At 42.1% G+C, this 19,730-nt stretch overlaps 1 protein-coding gene across 2 annotated transcripts in view; it reads right to left on the reverse strand.

Annotated features, from left to right (window-relative positions):
* Positions 1-8,216: 8,216 nt before the first annotated feature.
* Positions 8,217-19,730, reverse strand: part of MCCC2 (methylcrotonoyl-CoA carboxylase 2) — a 66,640-nt gene continuing 55,126 nt past the window's right edge. The window contains exons 12-18 of one of the 2 annotated variants that reach the window (XM_032404249.1): positions 19,060-19,136; positions 17,813-17,879; positions 15,244-15,400; positions 14,287-14,401; positions 11,285-11,370; positions 9,563-9,650; positions 8,451-8,526 (exon numbers count right to left, since the gene is read on the reverse strand). In XM_032404249.1, coding sequence (XP_032260140.1) covers positions 9,578-9,650; positions 11,285-11,370; positions 14,287-14,401; positions 15,244-15,400; positions 17,813-17,879; positions 19,060-19,136 — 575 coding nt within the window. In that variant the 3' untranslated portion in view covers positions 8,451-8,526; positions 9,563-9,577. Of the gene's footprint in view, positions 8,527-9,562; positions 9,651-11,284; positions 11,371-14,286; positions 14,402-15,243; positions 15,401-17,812; positions 17,880-19,059; positions 19,137-19,730 lie in introns of both variants that reach the window. The other variant, XM_032404248.1, reaches the window with a different exon arrangement.

Consider the following 19,730-nt stretch of genomic DNA (forward strand, 5'->3'; position numbering starts at 1 on the left):
AAACTAGTCAAGTCCCACCCTGTATTGAGACAAGGAAAGACCAGCCCAAGGTGAGACAAGTAGTTAGTACCACCATCTGAACAAGAACCCAAATCCCTTGATTCCAAATTGAGCTCGATGTCCAGTAAGCAATTCTAATTCTCGTACTGTGGATACTAAATCCATTCTAGTATGGATTTAAATTATGACTCAGTTCAAAAACTGCATTGTTCTTTTACTTATAGTGCTGTGGTCTAGGAACTTGATCCTCTGGTTCCCTTTCCTATATCCCTCATGTTGGAGAGAGGAGGTTAGAAGACAAGCCACATCAACATCAAGACAAAGCAAAAATAAAAATGCCAATTGCTCCAAAATAAAAACAGAAGCCTCACAAGTACTTGCAAACATCCACAGAATACATGCAATTTGTTAACATTTCAAATGAGATTATAGAAAATATTTTGCATTCCTATGAGAAGGAAGCTACCCAACAGGTCACAAAGGTACCTAAGAAATCCCTCAGTTGGGCCTTCTGGCTCTTGGAACGGCTGTTTTTACATTATCCCCAGTGGAAGACTGTCAGATTTTTTAGCCAGATTTCAATTAAAAGTAACCTAAAATCTTGCTCAGTGACACATTTCAATGATCAAAAGGTTGCAATAAGTTGAGTTTCCCTTGTAGCAATTTTAACGCTCGATCCATCCTCGTTGTGCTGGGAAGGCACGTCCTTCCTTTGAATGTGCCGCTTATTGGAAAGGCAATACCCTCCGTTTAATGTTCAGTGTACATGATATGCTTCACTTAATTTCAGTGTCCCATTGGTTTCATTTCTGAAAAGTCTTCTTTAAAATGTTGGCAATAAAGCTTTCATCATTTTTGCAAATAGAGAGGAACTTATTTTACCCTTGGTCTTGCAGGACATGACACCAGTTAGTATTTGTTGCTACAAGCACGGGGCCTGACTCTGGCAAGTTTATTTTAAAAGGATTGCTGGAAGAATCCAAGATGCCAGGACACCTCACATCCACAGTCTTAGTAACCAGGGTGGTGCCAAGGACACAGAGCAAGAACGAACCAACAGCCTCTAACAGTCCACGGAACAACTCAGGGCCGGCTGTCTCCCATGTCTCTCTCTCTGCTCGAGAATCAAACAGCTTAAGTCAGCCCTACCTCTCCGCTAGGGACCAGGGATCTTCGCTCGACACTCTCCAAGACTGCACAAAACAGGAGAGGGGTAGTTCCCCAAGGAGTACGAGGGGGGCACTTTACTGAAAGACAATGGAGGGGGACTGAGCGGGTGAAAATACCCACCAAGTCACTGACCCATGGCTACGCCAGGAAGGGGCCATGCCGTAGTTGTTTAAGTATTAACTACCCTATTTACTCTGTATTCTATCCCAAAGCCAGACACACCATAGGCCTTCAGTAAATGTTTGTTCATTTGAAAAAAATAAACTCTGACAAAGCTCAAGAACACAACCACCTGGCAAGTGGTCTCCACCTCAGTCTTACCAAGCCAGCTGGCGCATACTTATGTGCAGAATGATGATGATGATGATGATGATGATGATAGGGGCACCTGGGTGGCTCAGTCAGTGAAGTGTCTACCTCTGGCTCAGGTCATAATCCCAGGATCCTGGGATGGAGCCCGCATCGGGCTCCCTGCTCAGTGGGGAGCCTGCTTCTCCCTTTGTCTCTGCCCCTCCCCCAGCTCATGCTCTCTCTTGCTCACTCTCTCACAAATAAGTAAAATCTTTAATAATAATAAAATAGTAATAATCATTCTTAACATACCCTATTTTTTTCTCCAACTTACTTCTAACAAGTAGGTGTGGTTCTGTTTTCTCTTTAAGTTCTCTATTAAATCCCCACCTTCAAAGACCTTTCCCTGCCTCCAATCCTCACCCCTCTCAGGCCACTTGCCCCCATAAGTAGCAGAAATAAAGGGGATCTGGGGAAGTGGAAAGAAAACTTGACTAACTAGACAGAGAGAAGGAAACAACTACTAGGTCAGAGAGGCTGAACTTGGTTCCCGCCCATCTTCAAGTTCACATAGCTTTTTGGTAGCAGAACTAGGGGTTAACTGGCCTTCTCCCCATCTTTCCCAGTCCCTCCACAACCATGATGCCACCCACGCATTTTGTTGAGTCTTCACAACTTGTTCCTAACGTGACATTGTTACCTAGACACAACTTTTATTTATTTTTAAAAATTTTATTTATTTGACAGAGAGAGACACAGCGAGAGAGGGAACACAAGCAGGGGGAGTGGGAGAGGGAGAAGCAGGCTCCCCGCGGAGCAGGGAGTCCAATGCGGGGCTCGATCCCAGGACCCTGGGATCACGACCTGAGCCGAAGGCAGACGCTTAACGACTGAGCCACCCAGGCGCCCCAGACACAACTTTTAAAAATTAACAAGAACACTAGTTTCCTAAACAATTAAATTCTACTGGAAGTTACTGCAGCATCTGAAAGCACCAGAGTCAGCATTACAAATGCAGCAATACTTGTATCATAAACATATGTTTATAGAACAGAATTTAGCAATAGGTCTTAAAAGCCCACATACACTTTGATCCAACAATCTCACTTCTAGGAATTTATACTAATAATCACAGTTATGTAAAGACACTACAAGATATTTACTGCAGCATTATCTGTAATAGTGAGAAGCCAGAGACAACCTAAATATCCAAAAGCAGGGGAGTGGTTAAATCAAATAGGATGGCCATACAATGTAGTATTGTGCAACATCACAATTGTTGTAAATACAGTAGCACATGACATGGAAACATGCCAAGGCATTTACAGGACATTAAGTGAAAATAAAGGTAACAGAGTAACTTTTTTTGTGGAAAAAAATCCCACAGATAGAAAAAAGAATAATACAGTCGATATATGAAATTAGTAATAGTAGCAGCTATCTCTGGGTGGTGAAATTATGGAGAGAGTAAAGAAAGTGAAAATTCTCCAAGTTTTCTAAAAAAAACCACTGTTGGATTTTAAATTATAATTTTAAAACAAATGTCATTTTTAATTATCTTACAACATAGGAGTACGATAAAGCTATTGAAAAATGTACATTTCCTACAGAAACCTCTTGAAAGTAGCCCTAGCATTCCAAAACTGTAACTTTTCACTTATAATTAACACTTGCTGAATTACACATTAAATTTTTGATTTCTCCACCTTATTTTTTTTAATTTTTTTATTGTTATGTTAATCCCCATACATTACATCATTAGTTTTAGATATAGTGTTCCATGATTCATTGTTTGTGCATAACACCCAGTGCTCCATGCAGAACGTGCCCTTCTCAATACCCATCACCAGGCTAACCCATCCTCCCACCGCCCTCCCCTCTAGAACCCTCAGTTTGTTTTTCAGAGTCCATTGTCTCTCATGGTTCTTCTCCCCCTCCGATTTCCCCCCCTTCATTCTTCCCCTCCTGCTACATTCTTCTTCTTTTTTTCTTTCTTAACATATATTGCATTATTTTCCACCTTACTTTTAACAAGTAGTTCTGGTCATGTTCTCTCTTCAGTCAGTTCTCTGTTATATCACAACCTTCTAAGACTTTGTTCTCCCTCAGACAATTTTTTTAAAGATTTTGTCTATTACTTATCATTTATTTATTTATTTGTTTATTGAGAGAGAGAGAGAATCTTAAGCAGGCTCCGTGCAGGCCTCAATTTGAAGACCCTGAGATCATGACCTGCGATGAAATCAAGAGTCGGAAGCTTAATCATCTCAGCCACCCAGGCGCCCCAACCCTTCTCTCTCTTAACCTAAGGAGTAGCATAAACCTGTGATTTGGGTCACCGTTGTAAAAGGAAAAGCAGCAAGACACACTGACATGCTGGGTGCTACAGAAAATTGCCCCTGCCTTGTGGTAAACTCTCCTCCTGAGCCGATTAAATGGCTCTCTAGAATGCTAACACATATCATGTGTTTGATATAATGCTGAAATCCACAATCAAAGTTACAAAGCAGGCAGGCGACCTCTAGAAGCTGAAAAAGACAAGGGAACGGATTTTCCCTTCAGTCTCCAGAGTGAACACAGCCCTGCCAATATCTTGATTCTAGACTTCTGGCCTCCACAACTAGAACAGAATAAACTTGTATTGTTTTTTGTTTGTTTGTTTTTGTTGTTGTTTTTAAGCCACGAAAACGTTACAAAGCAGGTATCTGGAAGAGTGGCTTTTAAGAGGTATCAAAACCTGACATCCATCGGTCCTCCGTGATAATCAACTAGAGAGAGAGCGGAGGTCCCAATCTGCTCACACCTGTTCCCCAGTGTAATTCACAGCAGGGCCTGTTCCCTCCCAAGTATCCCAGAGTGGATCATCAATTAGCTTGATTACAAACCTCACTTGGAATGTACATTTGCCTAGAAAGGTCAGTAGATAGAAATTTCATTTAGCTCCAAGAGCAACTTTATCCTTAGCATTCTGATTCTATATAACAAGAGAATTTGAGGCACATTAAATTTTTTAAAAAATATATTTTTAAGTGTTTGGTGGTATGACCTTTTGTTAAAACAATAATAACCTGGCATTATTAGATACTAATTGTAATTTCTAACATTTGCAAAGAAATGTCATAAATAACCAGAGACCATGATTATCTAGTTCATTCTCTTGCAGTTTTTCTAAATACTGAATTTCAGAACCAGTAATTAAGATTTGTAAGAAATTGGCTTTGGCCAGAATAATCAATCATCATTCCAGGACACCAACGAACACATTTCAGAACCAACAAGGACCATGTGGCCTCTCCCCAAAAAAGTCTTATTAAATCATGGAAAAAGCTGCCATTACCTACCCTTGTAAAGGTCATACCAGCCTCTCTAGTTGTGCCTTACGCATGAACATGCACATCTGGCAAATGATAATTTTACTTGCACATTCAACAACATTCCGCAACGCCTTCTGGTAGTGTAAAAAAATATTTCAACAAATTCTTAATTGAAATTTTTTTCCTGAAAACTGAAAAATACAATTAATTTTGTCTCTTTTATTCTCGAAGTACCCAGAGTGGCTAATTTAGATTAATTTGCTGCATACTTAAGATTCTAAGTTACTCCTATTATCCTGGCTGCAATTCTCATTTCTAAGAACTGAGATGTAGAAAAAAAAAAATATTCTCCCTACCAAACAAAAAGTTCTGTGAGGTGAATGTGTTAAGTAACCACATTGTGGTAAACATTTCACAATATAAGTGTATCAAGTCACACTGTACACCTTCAACTTCCATGGGATATGTCAGTTATGTCTCAGTAAAGTTAGGAAGGGGCAAACGAAAAATGCTGCCTGTTTTGATAAAACAATTTTTTTGTATTGGCTTGACTATGTAACATAATTTAACTATTTTAAGTGTGGTGCTCATGATGATGGTGATCTTTTTAGAGAGAACAATTTCTTTAGAGAGGTAAAAACAGTCCTAAAAAATTCATCAATCTTTGACTTGTTGAGGATTCATAGCAAAGCAGTATTACCTACACTTGATTTTTTTAAAAATTTTTGTTTTCTGACATGGATGTAAACTTTAACTGAAACTTTAATATAATTTACTATTTTAAAATGCTTACCGTGTCCCCTTTGTTGGTTCGAAAACTGGCCCCAGAACAGGGAGGCCAAGGGAGAGATGGGAGAGAGAAGGCGACTCCGCGTTGGTATGCGAGGGAATGCACTTCTGAGCGTGGCCTGCATCCGCCACAACACGAGATCATCTCCACACCCACGAGCCAGAATCTTATTTATAAAGAAGCCTTAACTGGGTTCAGATGGTCTCAACAACACCTTCCTCTCTCAAGGCTATGTTCTTGAAATGGCTCCCCCTACAGGAACAGTGGGTGGGGGAACTTTCCAAGGAAAGGGGAGGGGATGTCCTCTCAGTGACTTTGTCCCACATCCTTCTGAAAATGCAGCCCACGTCTGAACTGTGAGCATTTATCTGTACACATCTCAAAAAATTAAACTGATTTCTGATACACAAATGCTGCCTAAAATTTTTTTTTAAGGTTTTATTTACTTATTTGACAGAGACACAGTGAGAGAGGGAATACAAGCAGGGGGAGGGGGAGAGGGAGAAGCAGGCTTCCCGCTGAGCAGGGAGCCTGATGCGGGGCTCGATCCCAGGACCCCGGGATCATGACCCGAGCCGAAGGCAGACGCTTAATGACTGAGCCACCCAGGTGCCCCAAATGCTGCGTAAATTGAACATGACACACAAAGTTTGAAGTATTAATTTTATTAGGAAAGCACTGAATAGTTGTATTAGATCACATAATCAGTCACTTAATTGTAATGTGGTCTGAAGACATCAATTAAAACATGGATTTCTCATTCACTCAACAAATACGTACGCACCTACAAGTGCTAGGGCCTGCAGGTGCAGGCTGAACAGGATATCCTTGCTCTCAGAGCTTACATTCTAGCAGGAGGGCAATATTAAAGAAATGTTTAGGTTTCTCATAAATATGTAAGACAGAGAAGAAAGTGGCTGCGGCTTTACAAGAGCACAGTGTCTAACCCAAACCAGGGAAGTCACAGAGACAAAAAGGTAAGTGTTTAAGGGAAGGTAGGATGGTACAGGCAGAGGGAACCTTGGGTGGTGGACCCTAAGGTGGGGAGGACTCTACAGGTTCAAGGAACAAGAAATCTGTAACAGCTGGAGCACCGAGCGTGAGGAAGAGTCAAGGAGATGAGGCAGAAGAGGGGATGTGATGGTCACAGTCCTGGAGAGCATGACGGGTCTGGCACTTCGACAGGGAACCAGTGAGACATTGGAGCAAAGGAACAGCATGACCAGATGCACACTTAGAATGGCCATCTTCATCTCACAGTGATGGGGAAGCAGTACTAGCTAAGACTGGATGCAGATAGACCACTTCTAAAGCCCGTGGTGGTGAAAGATGGAAATAATGGGGAATCCAAAAGACAGGAGGCAAAATCAATAGACCTTGATGATTGAATCTGAGATTCCTATAAGACCATCAGTGCAGACATCCAGTAGACCCATTAGATACACAGGTCTGGAGCTCAGGGAGAACAGCCTCAATGCAGGAATCATCCACATTCAGATGGCCACCGAAGCCATAAGGCCTGAAATGACCCAGCGAGAATAAACCAAACCATGAGAAACACCTACATTTAAGAATGAGGAGAGGGCCAGGGGCTGGGGGGAGAGGGAATGGGGAGCTGCTATTGTTTGGAATGATGAAAAGTTCTGGAGCTGGATGGTGGCCATGGTTGCACGACCGTGTGAATGGACTTCATGCCACAGAACTGTGCAGCTAAAAATGGTTAAAATGGTACATTTTATGTTATATATATTTTACCACAATTTTTCAAAAAGAATGAGGAGATACTTTCATGTTATTTTTGTATCTTTCAGAATCAGAATCTATTCATGTTTTACTAATGAAAAATCAGGACAAATGGTGAAGGGAGTGGGAGAGAAATGCATAGAGGAACAGAGCCTGACAAAGGAGACGGAACAAGAAGGGCCAAAGAGGTTGGTGGAAAACCTAGAGTTACAGTCTGAAAGCTAAGGATAGCACTGCTAGGAACAAGTGTTTGACTGCTCTTAATGCCACAGAAAATTCAGTCCAGTAACATCGGGAAAGAACCCACTGGCTTCAGCAACATGGAGGCCAACCTTGGAGAGGGCTGTTGGCAGTGGAAGCCGATGAGGTGTAGGCTGAAGAGAGAATGGGGAGGAAACAGAGCCCCGAGTGCAGACAGCAACAAGTCTGACTGTTACAGGAAGGAGTAGGATGGTGGCTGAAAGGCAAAGTAATAGATGCTTCTAAAAATTATGTGTGTTAAAATAGCATCGTGCATAATCAGCAAAGCAATCATTTCCGTGGAAAAACAACTTTCTGTGAATAATCTCAATCATACCTGGGATTTATAGGTTATGGAACTTTTCATACTTCACGTGGGTTAGAAAGGCTAACTATAAGTTATTCTCTTCATTTTATGGGTGGTAAAGTGGAGCCACAGAAAAATTTCTCTAAGAAAATGGACAAGGAATTGAAGTTCATCAAATAAATATCTTTACTGATTTTTTTTTTTTTTTTTTTTAAAGATTTTATTTATTTGAGAGAGAGAGAATGAGAGAGAGAGAGCACATGAGAGGGGGGAGGGTCAGAGGGAGAAGCAGACTCCCTGCGGAGTAGGGAGCCCGATGCGGGACTTGATCCCAGGACTCCAGGATCATGACCTGAGCCGAAGGCAGTCGCTTAACCAACTGAGCCACCCAGGCGCCCCTTACTGATTTTTTTTTAAGGTAGAAAAGTACAATGCACTGTGTTGAGAAAACAATTTTACCATAATAGCCACATGTTGGAAAAGTCTAAAATTTTAAGGCTACCAGTACATTAATTTTTGGTACACGTCCTATGGAAGACGCCTTATATTCCAGTTACATCCTCAAGATGCCGAAGTCAGTCTTCTGGATTGGTGCGTTGAGGGCCGCACTAAGACTGAGACCCAGCACCAGTCTGGTGTCCACTGGATCAATAATCCCATCATCCCATAGCCTGATAAAAGAACAAAACACAAGTTATTAGGATTCCATCACCGAACAACCATTTACACAATTTATGTCCAGAAACGCTGGGGTTTTTCCTCAGGTCCTAGAGGGATTGACTGATGAGCTTCTGTGCACTACATTCTCACAAAAGAAACCACCTTCAGAGGAGGGGAAAAGAGAGAAAGAAAAACGACAGGACTTTCATCCCAGGCCCTCAGAGAATGTCAGAGTGAGCTTATGGCTTTGGGAACTGCTTCTAGAAACCTCAGAATAATCCTTGATTTTAACATATTTTTATGTATTTCAGGAAAATGTTTCCTGTTCCTCTTCTGCCCACATCCAAATGTACAAGTTGATGTGTCCCTGTTATTAATATGGAGAGAGGCCCATGAACCCAGGTAATAATCTCAAACCAAAGTCTCTACCGGAAAAGGTGTATTCCCCCAAACTCCCAAACTTTCAAGAAACGATGACAATTACTGAAGAGACTTCACTACATTTGGTTAATAAAATACCTTCAATATAAGCTCTTTATTTTTTGCTACAATAGGAAAATAAGTAATTGTTTTAAGCTGCCTACAAAAGAAACTTTGAAGTAGGAATGTGTTTGCTTTTCACTGACAACCTCAATTTTATAAAGAAAAACGAAAGAGAAATACTGTTTTTTAAAGGTCATTAGTAGGTGGCAGTTTGGCTTTCTTTAAACAAACTGCCTTCGGTATCTGGACAATAGCATCAATTATTAAACCATACTTACATCGACAGGCCATGAATCAAATCTTTGCTCATAAAACATTCATAACAGGGACCCTGACGTATCAACAGCCAATAAGGAAAAGGCCACTCTTGTCATGCGTAACCAGGTCAATTGATTACACTCCCTTCTGAAGCCTCCAGCAGAAGAATCCAGCGAGCTCGGCAAAGCCAGGGCCCCTTTGTGATGGTCATGAAAATGACCATTCCAGGTAAGAGGCCCTGATCAAATGCCTGGAAAAGTTCTGATTGTAAAAAGAAGTGAGCAGAAGAAAACAGGCAGGCTGTACCTCTAAAATGAGGGATTAGGAGAAACACAGGTTACAGCAGTGCATAATGAAAGAGCTCTCTGAAAAGACAGGTCCAACCATGGTAGAGCTGAAACAGACCACAGAAGGTTACTGTTAAGCTGAGATTTACTAAACCTGAGGAAGGAACCATAAATTGGCTTGAAAATCCTTTCATCTTTGAAAGAAAATTGCTGTCCCCCTGCCACCAAGTGTTTCAACAGAAGGGTTAAGCATCCTCAGATTAAGAGGAAAACCTTCGTGTCTTACAATATTTATTTCCAAAGATAAATCTATCTGGGCCATTTGCTCTCCTGCCTTGAGTACAGTCCATTAAAATAATAATACTAATGTAAGCATGAAAATAATAAGGGATTCAGTCTTTCTCAAAAGATGACTTAGCCAGGGCTGAAAAACTTATTAATGGCTCACACAAGATACACTATTTTTCAAAGTTTAATATTTCAACCATCCTCGTGAATTTCACTCAAAATCTTACGGAGAAACAAAAAACTGTAGGGGAGCTTACAATTTATTATTTTCTCTTAAGCCTTTTTTTTAGGGTTTTCTATTTCCTCTTTGCTTTTACTGGCTACTATAGAAGTCTGTTTAAGTGATGGTAAACAAGAACATGTTTAGGTCTCAAAAACTATAAAATACGTTGGTCTTAACTAAATCAATCAATGACCCACAACAACAAAATATACCTGCGAATTTGCTGGCGAAAATACGTATTAACAAGAAAAGAAATGGGCCTTTTAAAGATGCCAAATGATGTTATTTTCATCCTGAAATTAAATATGCTCTTGAAAATAAGTATATTCAGCCCTTGTACCCCCAGTGCTAGGAGCAGCACCTGCCACAAAAGTTGTGTTCAGATGACTGAATGAATTCTAATTTATTTTCTTTTCTCCTTCCTCTCCAGCTTACCTTCACCAGTAAATGACATAAATCACAGCATAACCTAATTTTGAAAGACACAAATAGCTATTTTCTTTATTCCATCTGCCCAAGGGATAAGATGAAGATAGGAAGCTTAGATTATTCTTCCGAATGAAGAACATTAAAGTTGCTGAAAACAGAGATCTTAATGCACACACGCCAGCCAGCCTCCAGCCCGGGCAGGCCATGATAATTTATTACCTCATTAAGCGGTGTAAGAAACAAACAGAACCAAGAGCTGCAATGGCGTGTGGGGTGATTACTTGGTGTTGACACATAGACCCTGGCTGTGAGCAATCACCTTCTGAATGCACAAGCACGCTTGTTAGAAGTGCCCACAAATATCCAGCCAATCTCGTGTTTAAAATGGGGTAAACAGGAAATAATCAAAGAGTGATAGGACAAGAATCCACATGTTGAAGCAAAACATTATAAAAGAACGAATTCCTGAAAACAACACAGCCAGGATAACTCTTAACTCTTAAACTTTTCAGCCTCTGTAGGCCCAGACACCTCACCTATAAGTGGGATAAGGAAGAAGGGGGGGAGGGCTGCAGAATCAGACCAATGGTGGTGGGTGCACAGCCCAGCCTGGGAGAAGGGGGTGGTGTTTCAGCAGACATTCCCATTATAGACAGAACAATATGAAATTAAGTGTGTCCAAACGTTCCTTTGTGGTTCCCATGAAGGCTGGACCAACCCAACTGTCCAGATCTCTGTAAAGCTGCCGCCCTGACAGCCCAGATGCACCCATCAGGGAGATGGTTATTCCTTGGCTCCCACCTTGCACTGGAGTAGTAAGGGTCTCCTTCCTCTTCAAACCTCTTAATGATGGGCTCTTTTAAGGCTGCTTCATCAGCACTGGAGAACTGAAAGAAAAAGGACCATGAGTCAGTCCACTGCAATAAAACAACAGATCCACTCAAGAGAACCTCAAGAAAAAAGGGGCAAGCATTTCATGAATAATAATGTTACAACCAACATCTGCACAGTGATATATAGAGATTACAAGTGATGCTTTCACACACAAGATCTCACCTGAGACATGAGTGCCATTGGTGCATCATTACATCTCCCTTATCAGAGAACATCCTGAAGCTGTTTAGTGTAAAGTTCAAAACCAAGGGTATCACATATTCTAGCAGGCTCCAACAATGGATGTGAATTATACAATGTAGTGAGAGGGCAACCTTACATTTAGCAGCTTCTGTTAAAAGTGGACAAGTAGGGAATTTTCATTCAAAAGAGCCAAATTCAAAAAATTTTAAAGCTTAAAGGGATAAAACAACAACCACAACTTGAATAAGTTCAAATAGCTGAGAGATATTTTTCCCTAATTAAAAATTTAGTGGCGGGGCGCCTGGGTGGCTCAGTCGGTTAAGCGTCTGCCTTCGGCTCAGGTCATGATCCCAGGGTCCTGGGATCGAGCCCCGCATCGGGCTCCCTGCTCGGCGGGGAGCCTGCTTCTCCCTCTCTCTCTGCTGCTCCCCCGCTTGTGCTCTATCCCTCTCTCTCTCTCAAATAAATAATAAAATCTTAAAAAAAATTAAAAAAAAAAAAAAATTTAGTGGCTTGCCCACCCGTATTGCCAGAAACAAGTGATAATTAATTCAGTTGTAAAAATCTTTATGCAAACTAATTTTGAAACCCTGAAAAATATTTTCAACTTAAAAAGTATTTCACACCAAAAACAAATGATAAATGATAAATAAATCCAACCTTCTTTTATGTACTTTCATAGTTTAATATAATTTTATGTCAAGAATTTGGAGGGAGAACCACTAAAATCCTGTACTTTCCTTTCATATATAAAAAGAGACAAATCCATAGATTTGTATGTCAAATTAATCAAAGAACAACTATCTAGTAAGAGACTACTGAGCTACGGTTTAAGATAAGTCTTCAAAATATCAGGTAGAGGGGCGCCTGGGTGGCTCAGCTGCTTAAGCATCTGACTCTTGATTTTGACTCAGGTCCTGGTCTCAGGGTTGTGAAATTAAGCTCCACGTGGGGCCCCATGCTCAGCGTGGAGTCTGCTTGAGGATTCTCTCCCTCTGCCCCTCCCCTGACACCCACTCTCTCCCTCTCTAAATAAATAAAATCTTTAAAAAAATATGTATCAGGTGGACTTTATACCCCCACCATCACACACACACATAAACACACACAAATAAACATTTCATTTTGCTTGGATACTAATCAGCACTGAAGTGAATATGAAACCTCAGTTTTAAGTGTGCGGAGTTCCTGCTGCTTAGAAAAGACGACTGAGGATGTGGGGCATGTTTGGGATGCATTCAGGGAGCTAGGGCCCACCCTCCATGCTTATCTTATCCCCATCCCACCACTAGACAGTTGACCAGATGACCCCTAAATAGCAGGAATGAGAGCCTTCAAGGCAAGGCCTCCTCCATGTTATGCCCTGTTATGATAAAACAGCACACTTGAACAATTCCAAGAACATGCATCAATCATTTGAAGGCTTGGTGCTTACACAAAATAGCTGTAAGTTCTAACTAACAAAAATTAGTGAGGGGGCCTCTGGGTGGCTCAGTCAGTTAAGCCTCCCACTCTTGATTTCGGCTCAGGTCATGATCTCAGGGTCATAGAATCGAGCCCTGAATCGGACCTGCTGAGATTCTCTCTCCCTCTGCCCCATCACCACCTCTGCGCTGCTCCCCACCACCCACTCATGCACGTGTGCGCTCTCTCAAAAAAAAAAAATTAATGCAAAACTTCAGAAGAATCTCTGAGACACAAACAAAAGAATCCACTTTAAAAACCTGCAGTGAAGGGGCGCCTGGGTGGCTCAGTTGGTTAAGCGACTGCCTTCAGCTCAGGTCATGATCCCAGGGTTCTGGGATCGAGCCCCGCATCGGGCTCCCTGCTCAGCCGGAAGCCTGCTTCTTCCTCTCCCACTCCCCCTGCTTGTGTTCCCTCTCACGCTGTATCTCTCTCTCTCTCTCCCTGTCAATTAAATAAATAAATAAAATCTAAAAAAAAAAAAACAAACCTGCAGTGAAGAACCTGCCTTAATAAATTACCTTGTTGTTCACTCAACCCTTAGACTGTGAGTTGTCAGCCCCCAGAATGTCAGCTCCTTAAGGGGCAAGAACCACATTTTCTCTGAGTCATGTAAATTTTCTAAGGTGCTTGGGAGCACACTGTACCCTGTGGAGTCCTCAGTACCTTTTGTTTGATGTTGCTGACGAGACCTAAATAATAATCCCTTAAAGTACCTTCTATTAACATGCAGCAAAACTAAAAGCAGCCCCTTGCTGATCTGCCTTTCATCAAGCTGCCAGTGACCTCTCCGTTTTCCTTCATTTATCCATGCACAGTATAATGTTACTCATTCCTCAGTTAGATGACTGAGCCCTCCCACTCAAACACAATCTAAGGCAGAAACTGAAAAAACAAAATTCTGCTGCTTTCAGTCATAAAATCAAAGAAGTAAATCACATTTCTTTAAATCTCACTAATGGCAAATGACTAAGAGCCAAACATCTTTATGCCTCAGGCACTCACAGGCACAGTTTCTGAAGAGTTTTCTTGGAGAGTCGGAAAAATTACAAGAAGGGACCTCAAATAAAGTGACTCTAAGAAGAGAGACACAGCATATGTAAGTCGGTATTTCTCAAAGTCAGCATCTTCTAAATGAAGCCAGGCCCTGGGGTGAGACCCTGACCCATGAACACTGAGAGGTTCTGGGCAAGCTGCTCCCTGCCTCCAGAGTGTTCAGTGGTAAAAGCCAAACCCAGAGAGGCAGAAGAAATGGCATTTACTTGTTTCCCTTCACGTGCTCTTTGGTCCTTTGCTACTGTAGCCAACACATTGGCTGCCTGCTCTCCTCCCATCACTGAGATGCGAGCGTTTGGCCACAGGTAGAGGAATCTTGGGCTGTGCGGGTAGAAGAGAAAAAATGATGAAGTTAATTCACTGTACAACACAGCAATTTTCACAGGCCTGTGTTTACCTTCTAAATTAGTGGTTCTTCATTCTAGCTGTGCATTACAAGGGGAAAACCAGGCTTGGAACCCACCCCAGGCTAATCTCCAGAGGTGTGGCCTGAATGGAGTAGGATTTCTAAGTTCTCCAGGTGATTGTGATGTCTGTTCCGATCAATTTTATTTTTGCATCTCATGTCAATTTACTGGGCATAAAAACATTCAAAATATCCCCTTATTATCTGTGGTCATGTCCTGTTTTCCATTCCTGATATAAAATAAAGCCTTTCTGCTTTATTTTTTAGTTTTACTAGGAGATTATCAAATTTGTTAACCTTTTTTAAACAAAAACAACTCTGGCCTTCCCTGATTCTTCTATCTTTATAATGTCCTGTTTTCTATTTTTCTTGTGTTTAATATGCTGTTCTGCGAACTTCCTGAGCTGGCTCATTGATTTCCGGCCTTACTTCTTTTCCAATATATATATATATTTACGTCTACTACACACGTTCCTCAAAGCAAGACTTCAGCTGCATCACATAAGTTATGATATGTAGTATTTTCATCATCAGCCATTTCAAAATATTTCCTGATTCCCATTGTGGATTTCTTCCAAGTAGCACATTTAGCCTTACACTTCATTTCACTCCTCCAGATGATACAAATTACGGTATCACTGACCAAGATCTGCAAATGTCATTCTGTGTTTCAAATAAACCCGTAACGAACTGACCATTTATAATTATACTTGAAGTGTAATTCTTTGTTGCGGAGAAAACCACGACAACCACCTACCTATATGCTCTGCCACACATCCCATAGTTTCCGGCCCCGTAAGATCCCCCAATGATGACAGTTATCTTGGGCACTTTGGCACAGGCTACGGCAGCCACCATCTTGGCACCATCCTTGGCAATTCCTTCAGCTTCATATTCTCTACCAACCATAAATCCTACAAGAAAGGAAAGAAAAAAAGCCTCTGGATGATGGGATTTATGTGCAGAAGTCAATTCCAACATGGTATTTGAAGGACATCTTACCAACTATATTTTACTACAAGGCCTCTCACTGTAATGAAATATTCATACATGAAATATATCCCCCAAAAAAGTGTGCTGTAAAAGAGAAAATACAATTTTTTAATCATTTCTAAAATTTTCCTTAGAATGGTTCATCTGGATGCACACAAAGATCTTCAAGCGAGATAAGGATGCAAGAAACTTATCTTCAAGAAATTCTCTCAGGACAGCGGCTTGGTGATGAAAGAACGTGACCCGGCAGGCTAAGGACAAAGGGCTGTGGCAAGGCGCGCTGTGAGGCCTCCGGTACTCACGGACCTGCTTCAATACAGAAACTGCTCCTTCGGAAATGCTGCTTTACAACTCGGAAGAAATAAAGATGAATGTTTCATCGATGCTGAGAGCGCCTGCCAGTGACTCAATAGCGAGGTAGAAGGATTTTCCACAATTAACAGGATTCCTCGACTGCCTCAAGCTCCCAGCTCTGCTGAAACTGCTCGGCAGTCACCCTGGGCCTTCCGGGCCTTCCGGGCGCGTTCCTCCTCCCCTCACAGAACCCAAGTCAGGCTTCATGTGGCTCCCTCCCCACCCACCCACTCACTCGCCTGACTGCCACTGTTTTTGCTTTGCAAGTCCCCAGCCACGGAGTCCTCCGATTCCACTCAGTTTCCCTGAGACGCCTGTACGAGCTGCGGCTACAACAGTACCGACGGGCCAGCCCTCCCCTCGCCGGCGCGATGGGCTTCCCTGGGACCCCCGAGCAGGGCCCTCACTATAGGTCGCAGCTCCTCTTTCTGCCTTGTCTGGACTCCCGGAAACATTCCACAGCAGCCGTCTCAAGCAGCAGCCATCTTCAAGCTCTGCTCCCTGAGCCGGCGCCCCACCGCCTCTCTAGTCCCTATAGATTTTGCCTTGAGAAAGATTATGCCGCCCCACTTGCCTTTCCCCAATCCTTCCCAGCATGAAAAACAACATCTTCGTGCTCCCTTCCTTCCTCTACTCTCATCTCTGTGGAAGAAATCAGAGTTACTCAAAGACTGTCCCTGAGCCCTCTTCTCTTCTCTAGGGGTGTTCTCATCTCTTCCCACAGCTTCAAATAACATCTACCTATTCTGAGGACGCCTACATTTTCACCTACAGCTAACACATGTCTTCTGTGCTCAAGATTTATTCAACTGCCCTCTGCATGTATGTTATCTCCATGAGTGTCACACAAGTATCTCAAATGCAAGGTTGCAAAACCAAACTCAACCTCTGCTCTCTGCCCCCAACCCAACTAAATACCAAAGAACAAAAACGTAGGTATATCTTCCAGGAAGAAGGTTTACTTTACTAATGGTTAAGAAACCACGAACCATTATTAGAAACAAGGTTCCTGGACTAGTGAAGCCTCAGAATCCTTTTCATTTGCCCTATTACCAGGTTTGCCACATAGGACCCCCTCAGGCTTCTGTCTGGATAGAATGCCTCTCAAAACTCATCTAACCAAGTATCATAAACTTAAGAGCAGCACCAGATAAAGATGTTTTAGCACCAGGACTATTTAAAGCCCTGCTGACCACCATGAGCCAAGCTCCTTTTTCTTGTGAAGACTTGCCTGATTCTAACAACTAATTGAGAGCCCTCCTTCCTTTGACCCTGAGATAACCACAGATCACAGAAGATGGGGGGGGGGGCGCTTTCAGCTAACCAACATATCTAAGTGCAACATACAATATAAATAATAGAATCCTAGAATTCTAAGAAAAAGAAATCTACAACCAGAAAACCTTACAAATCATTTCATCCACCCTATTAAGATCATTTGTGAAACATGAAATCCAGAGAGGTGATACTGATCACACCATTCTTTGGAATCTAAACTCAAATCCCCAGACTATTGTTCAGGATGTGCACAGACCTTTTATAATATGTCGCTTCAGGCAGAATTAACTACACAAGAAAAGATGAGGCAAAGGGTGAACCACAGAATGTGCATGAAGTCCTTTAAGGAAAACAAAGTGTTAGCTCAGAGACGATGGGACAGACAACGCCCTCAGAGTGAGATCAGAGTGTTCCTGGTAGAGAACACAGCCCTGCTGCTGCTGGAGGGGTAGGTATGCGTGTGGATGGGGAAAGGGAAGCCGTCTGACGGTGATACGGGTAACTCAGAAACTGCTTTATCCAAATATGGATAAACTTCTCATATATTAGGGTTAAGCCTAAAAGAGACTCTACAAAGAGTATCCAATAGAACTTTCTGCTATGACAGAAGTGTTCTAGGTCTACACTGTCCAATACTGGAGTCATACTGGACAATGAGGCTCTGGAATAATGCAACAAGACTGATTAAGCTATTTTCTTACCGGTAATGTTTTGAAGGAACAGCAGAGGAGTATTCCTTTGGCAGCATATCTGGATGAAGTGAGCCCCCTAAGAGCAAAGAAGATAATATTTTTAAAGAGGGGGTTAAGGGGCGCCTGGGTGGCTCAGTCGTTAAGTGTCTGCCTTTGGCTCAGGTCATGATCCCAGGGTCCTGGGATCGAGCCCCGCGTCGGGCTCCCCGCTCTGTGGGAAGCTGGCTTCTCCCTCTCCCACTCCCCCTGCTTGTGTTCCTGCTCTCACTCTCTCTCTCTCTCTGTCAAATAAATAAATAAAATCTTAAAAAAATAAATAAAAAAAATAAAGAGGGGGTTAAGAAATCTGCGTCCCTCATGTATCCTGCAAACACCATACTCGGGTCAGCAGTCAGAAAGAGCGCCCTGTGACTGGCTAGTAACAATACCACCGAGCGCGCCCACGGCCAACAGGACGTGTGACTGGGCTGGCACCGCATGCGTTCTGCAGTCGCCCATGTGATCGCTGGCACACAGCTGTAGGGTGACATCAATCACGAACAGTCTGAACAGCAAGTGAAACTCAAGAAATGAAGAGAAGAACTGCTTGTCAGCAGGAATTCCTGAGCCTCGCCATAAGAGAATTCCTCAGTTTTCTACTTTAAAAGAAAACAATATAAACACTCCCAAGACAAGGATTCTCAAGAGTCTTAGGCTATGTACATGTCATCCACAGCATTTATAATTCATGTATCTTATAAGAACTTTTTAAAACATTGGATTTTTTAAATAGTGCTCTAGTTGGGATGCCTGGGTGGCTCAGTGGGTTAAGCGTCTGCCTTCGGCTCAGGTCATGATCCCAGGGTCCTGGGATCGAGTCCCACATCCGGCTCCTTGCTCAGCCAGGAGCCTGCTTCTCCTTCTACCTACTGCTCCCCCTGCTTGTGCTCACACTCTCTCTCTCTCTGACAAATAAATAAATAAAACCTTAAAAAAAAAAATAAAAATAAAATAAAAATAGTGCTCTAGATAAAACAGGTTAATGTAAAGCTCCGTAAAAACTGTTCAAGCACTAACACACACACACACACACACACACACGTTCACATGCACGTACACATAGTGTTCTGCCTACTAAGGCATCTGGTCAAATATTTTAAAGCTTTTAAATATTTCAAAGTTTTTATGTAATAAACTTTCATTCACTACTTGACCTTCAAAGCAAATTATGTTTAAATTAAAACAGAAAATCTTGAAACATGTTTAACACCACTTGCCTTTTTTGCAGATTCAGAAAAGAGAACTCCATTATTTCCAACGATACCTATGGGGTATCCAAATATTCTAGCAAATCCTCAAAAGAAAATTAAAAAAAGATTTATGTATTTCAGAGGGCTTTTAATTCACAGCTAACAGACATAGTTATACATTCCTTAATTTCAAATCAAAGTTTAAAATGTAGAGATTTTGTCCAGGGTACAGAACAGCTCGTGTCACAGTGTTTTATTTCTAAGGTATTGGAGTCTGGGTGTTTTGCTTCCCTGACAGTGCTCCGTGTAAAGCTGTCACTCGTCTGGTTGGTTTGGTTAGATGATGGGGTTAGGGTGTCAGCCATTTGTTCGTGTAATGTATGTCCGAGTGCCCACTAGGTACCAGACAGAGGATATTCTGAAATGGAAAGAATCACAGAGAGAGAACCCTTTAAAGGCCCATGTTCGGAGCTCTCCACCGGTTTCAGGTGACTGGCTTGCCTGAAAATGCCTGTGGCGATGACAGGCCCTCAAGGTAAAGGGGATAAACTCAGCAAAGGCAGACTTGCTTTCAAAAGCAGGAACACAGTCAAGCGCGGGGATCGTGAGTTTCCAGTAACAAATGCAGCTAAGCTCAGAAGATGGAATCTCACCGCCACTCCCACTCCCACTGCAGACACCCACTGTCCATACACACA

Source organism: Phoca vitulina, unplaced genomic scaffold (genome assembly GCF_004348235.1).
Source record: "Phoca vitulina isolate PV1807 unplaced genomic scaffold, GSC_HSeal_1.0 scaffold6, whole genome shotgun sequence".
Classification (NCBI taxonomy): Eukaryota; Metazoa; Chordata; class Mammalia; order Carnivora; family Phocidae; genus Phoca; species Phoca vitulina.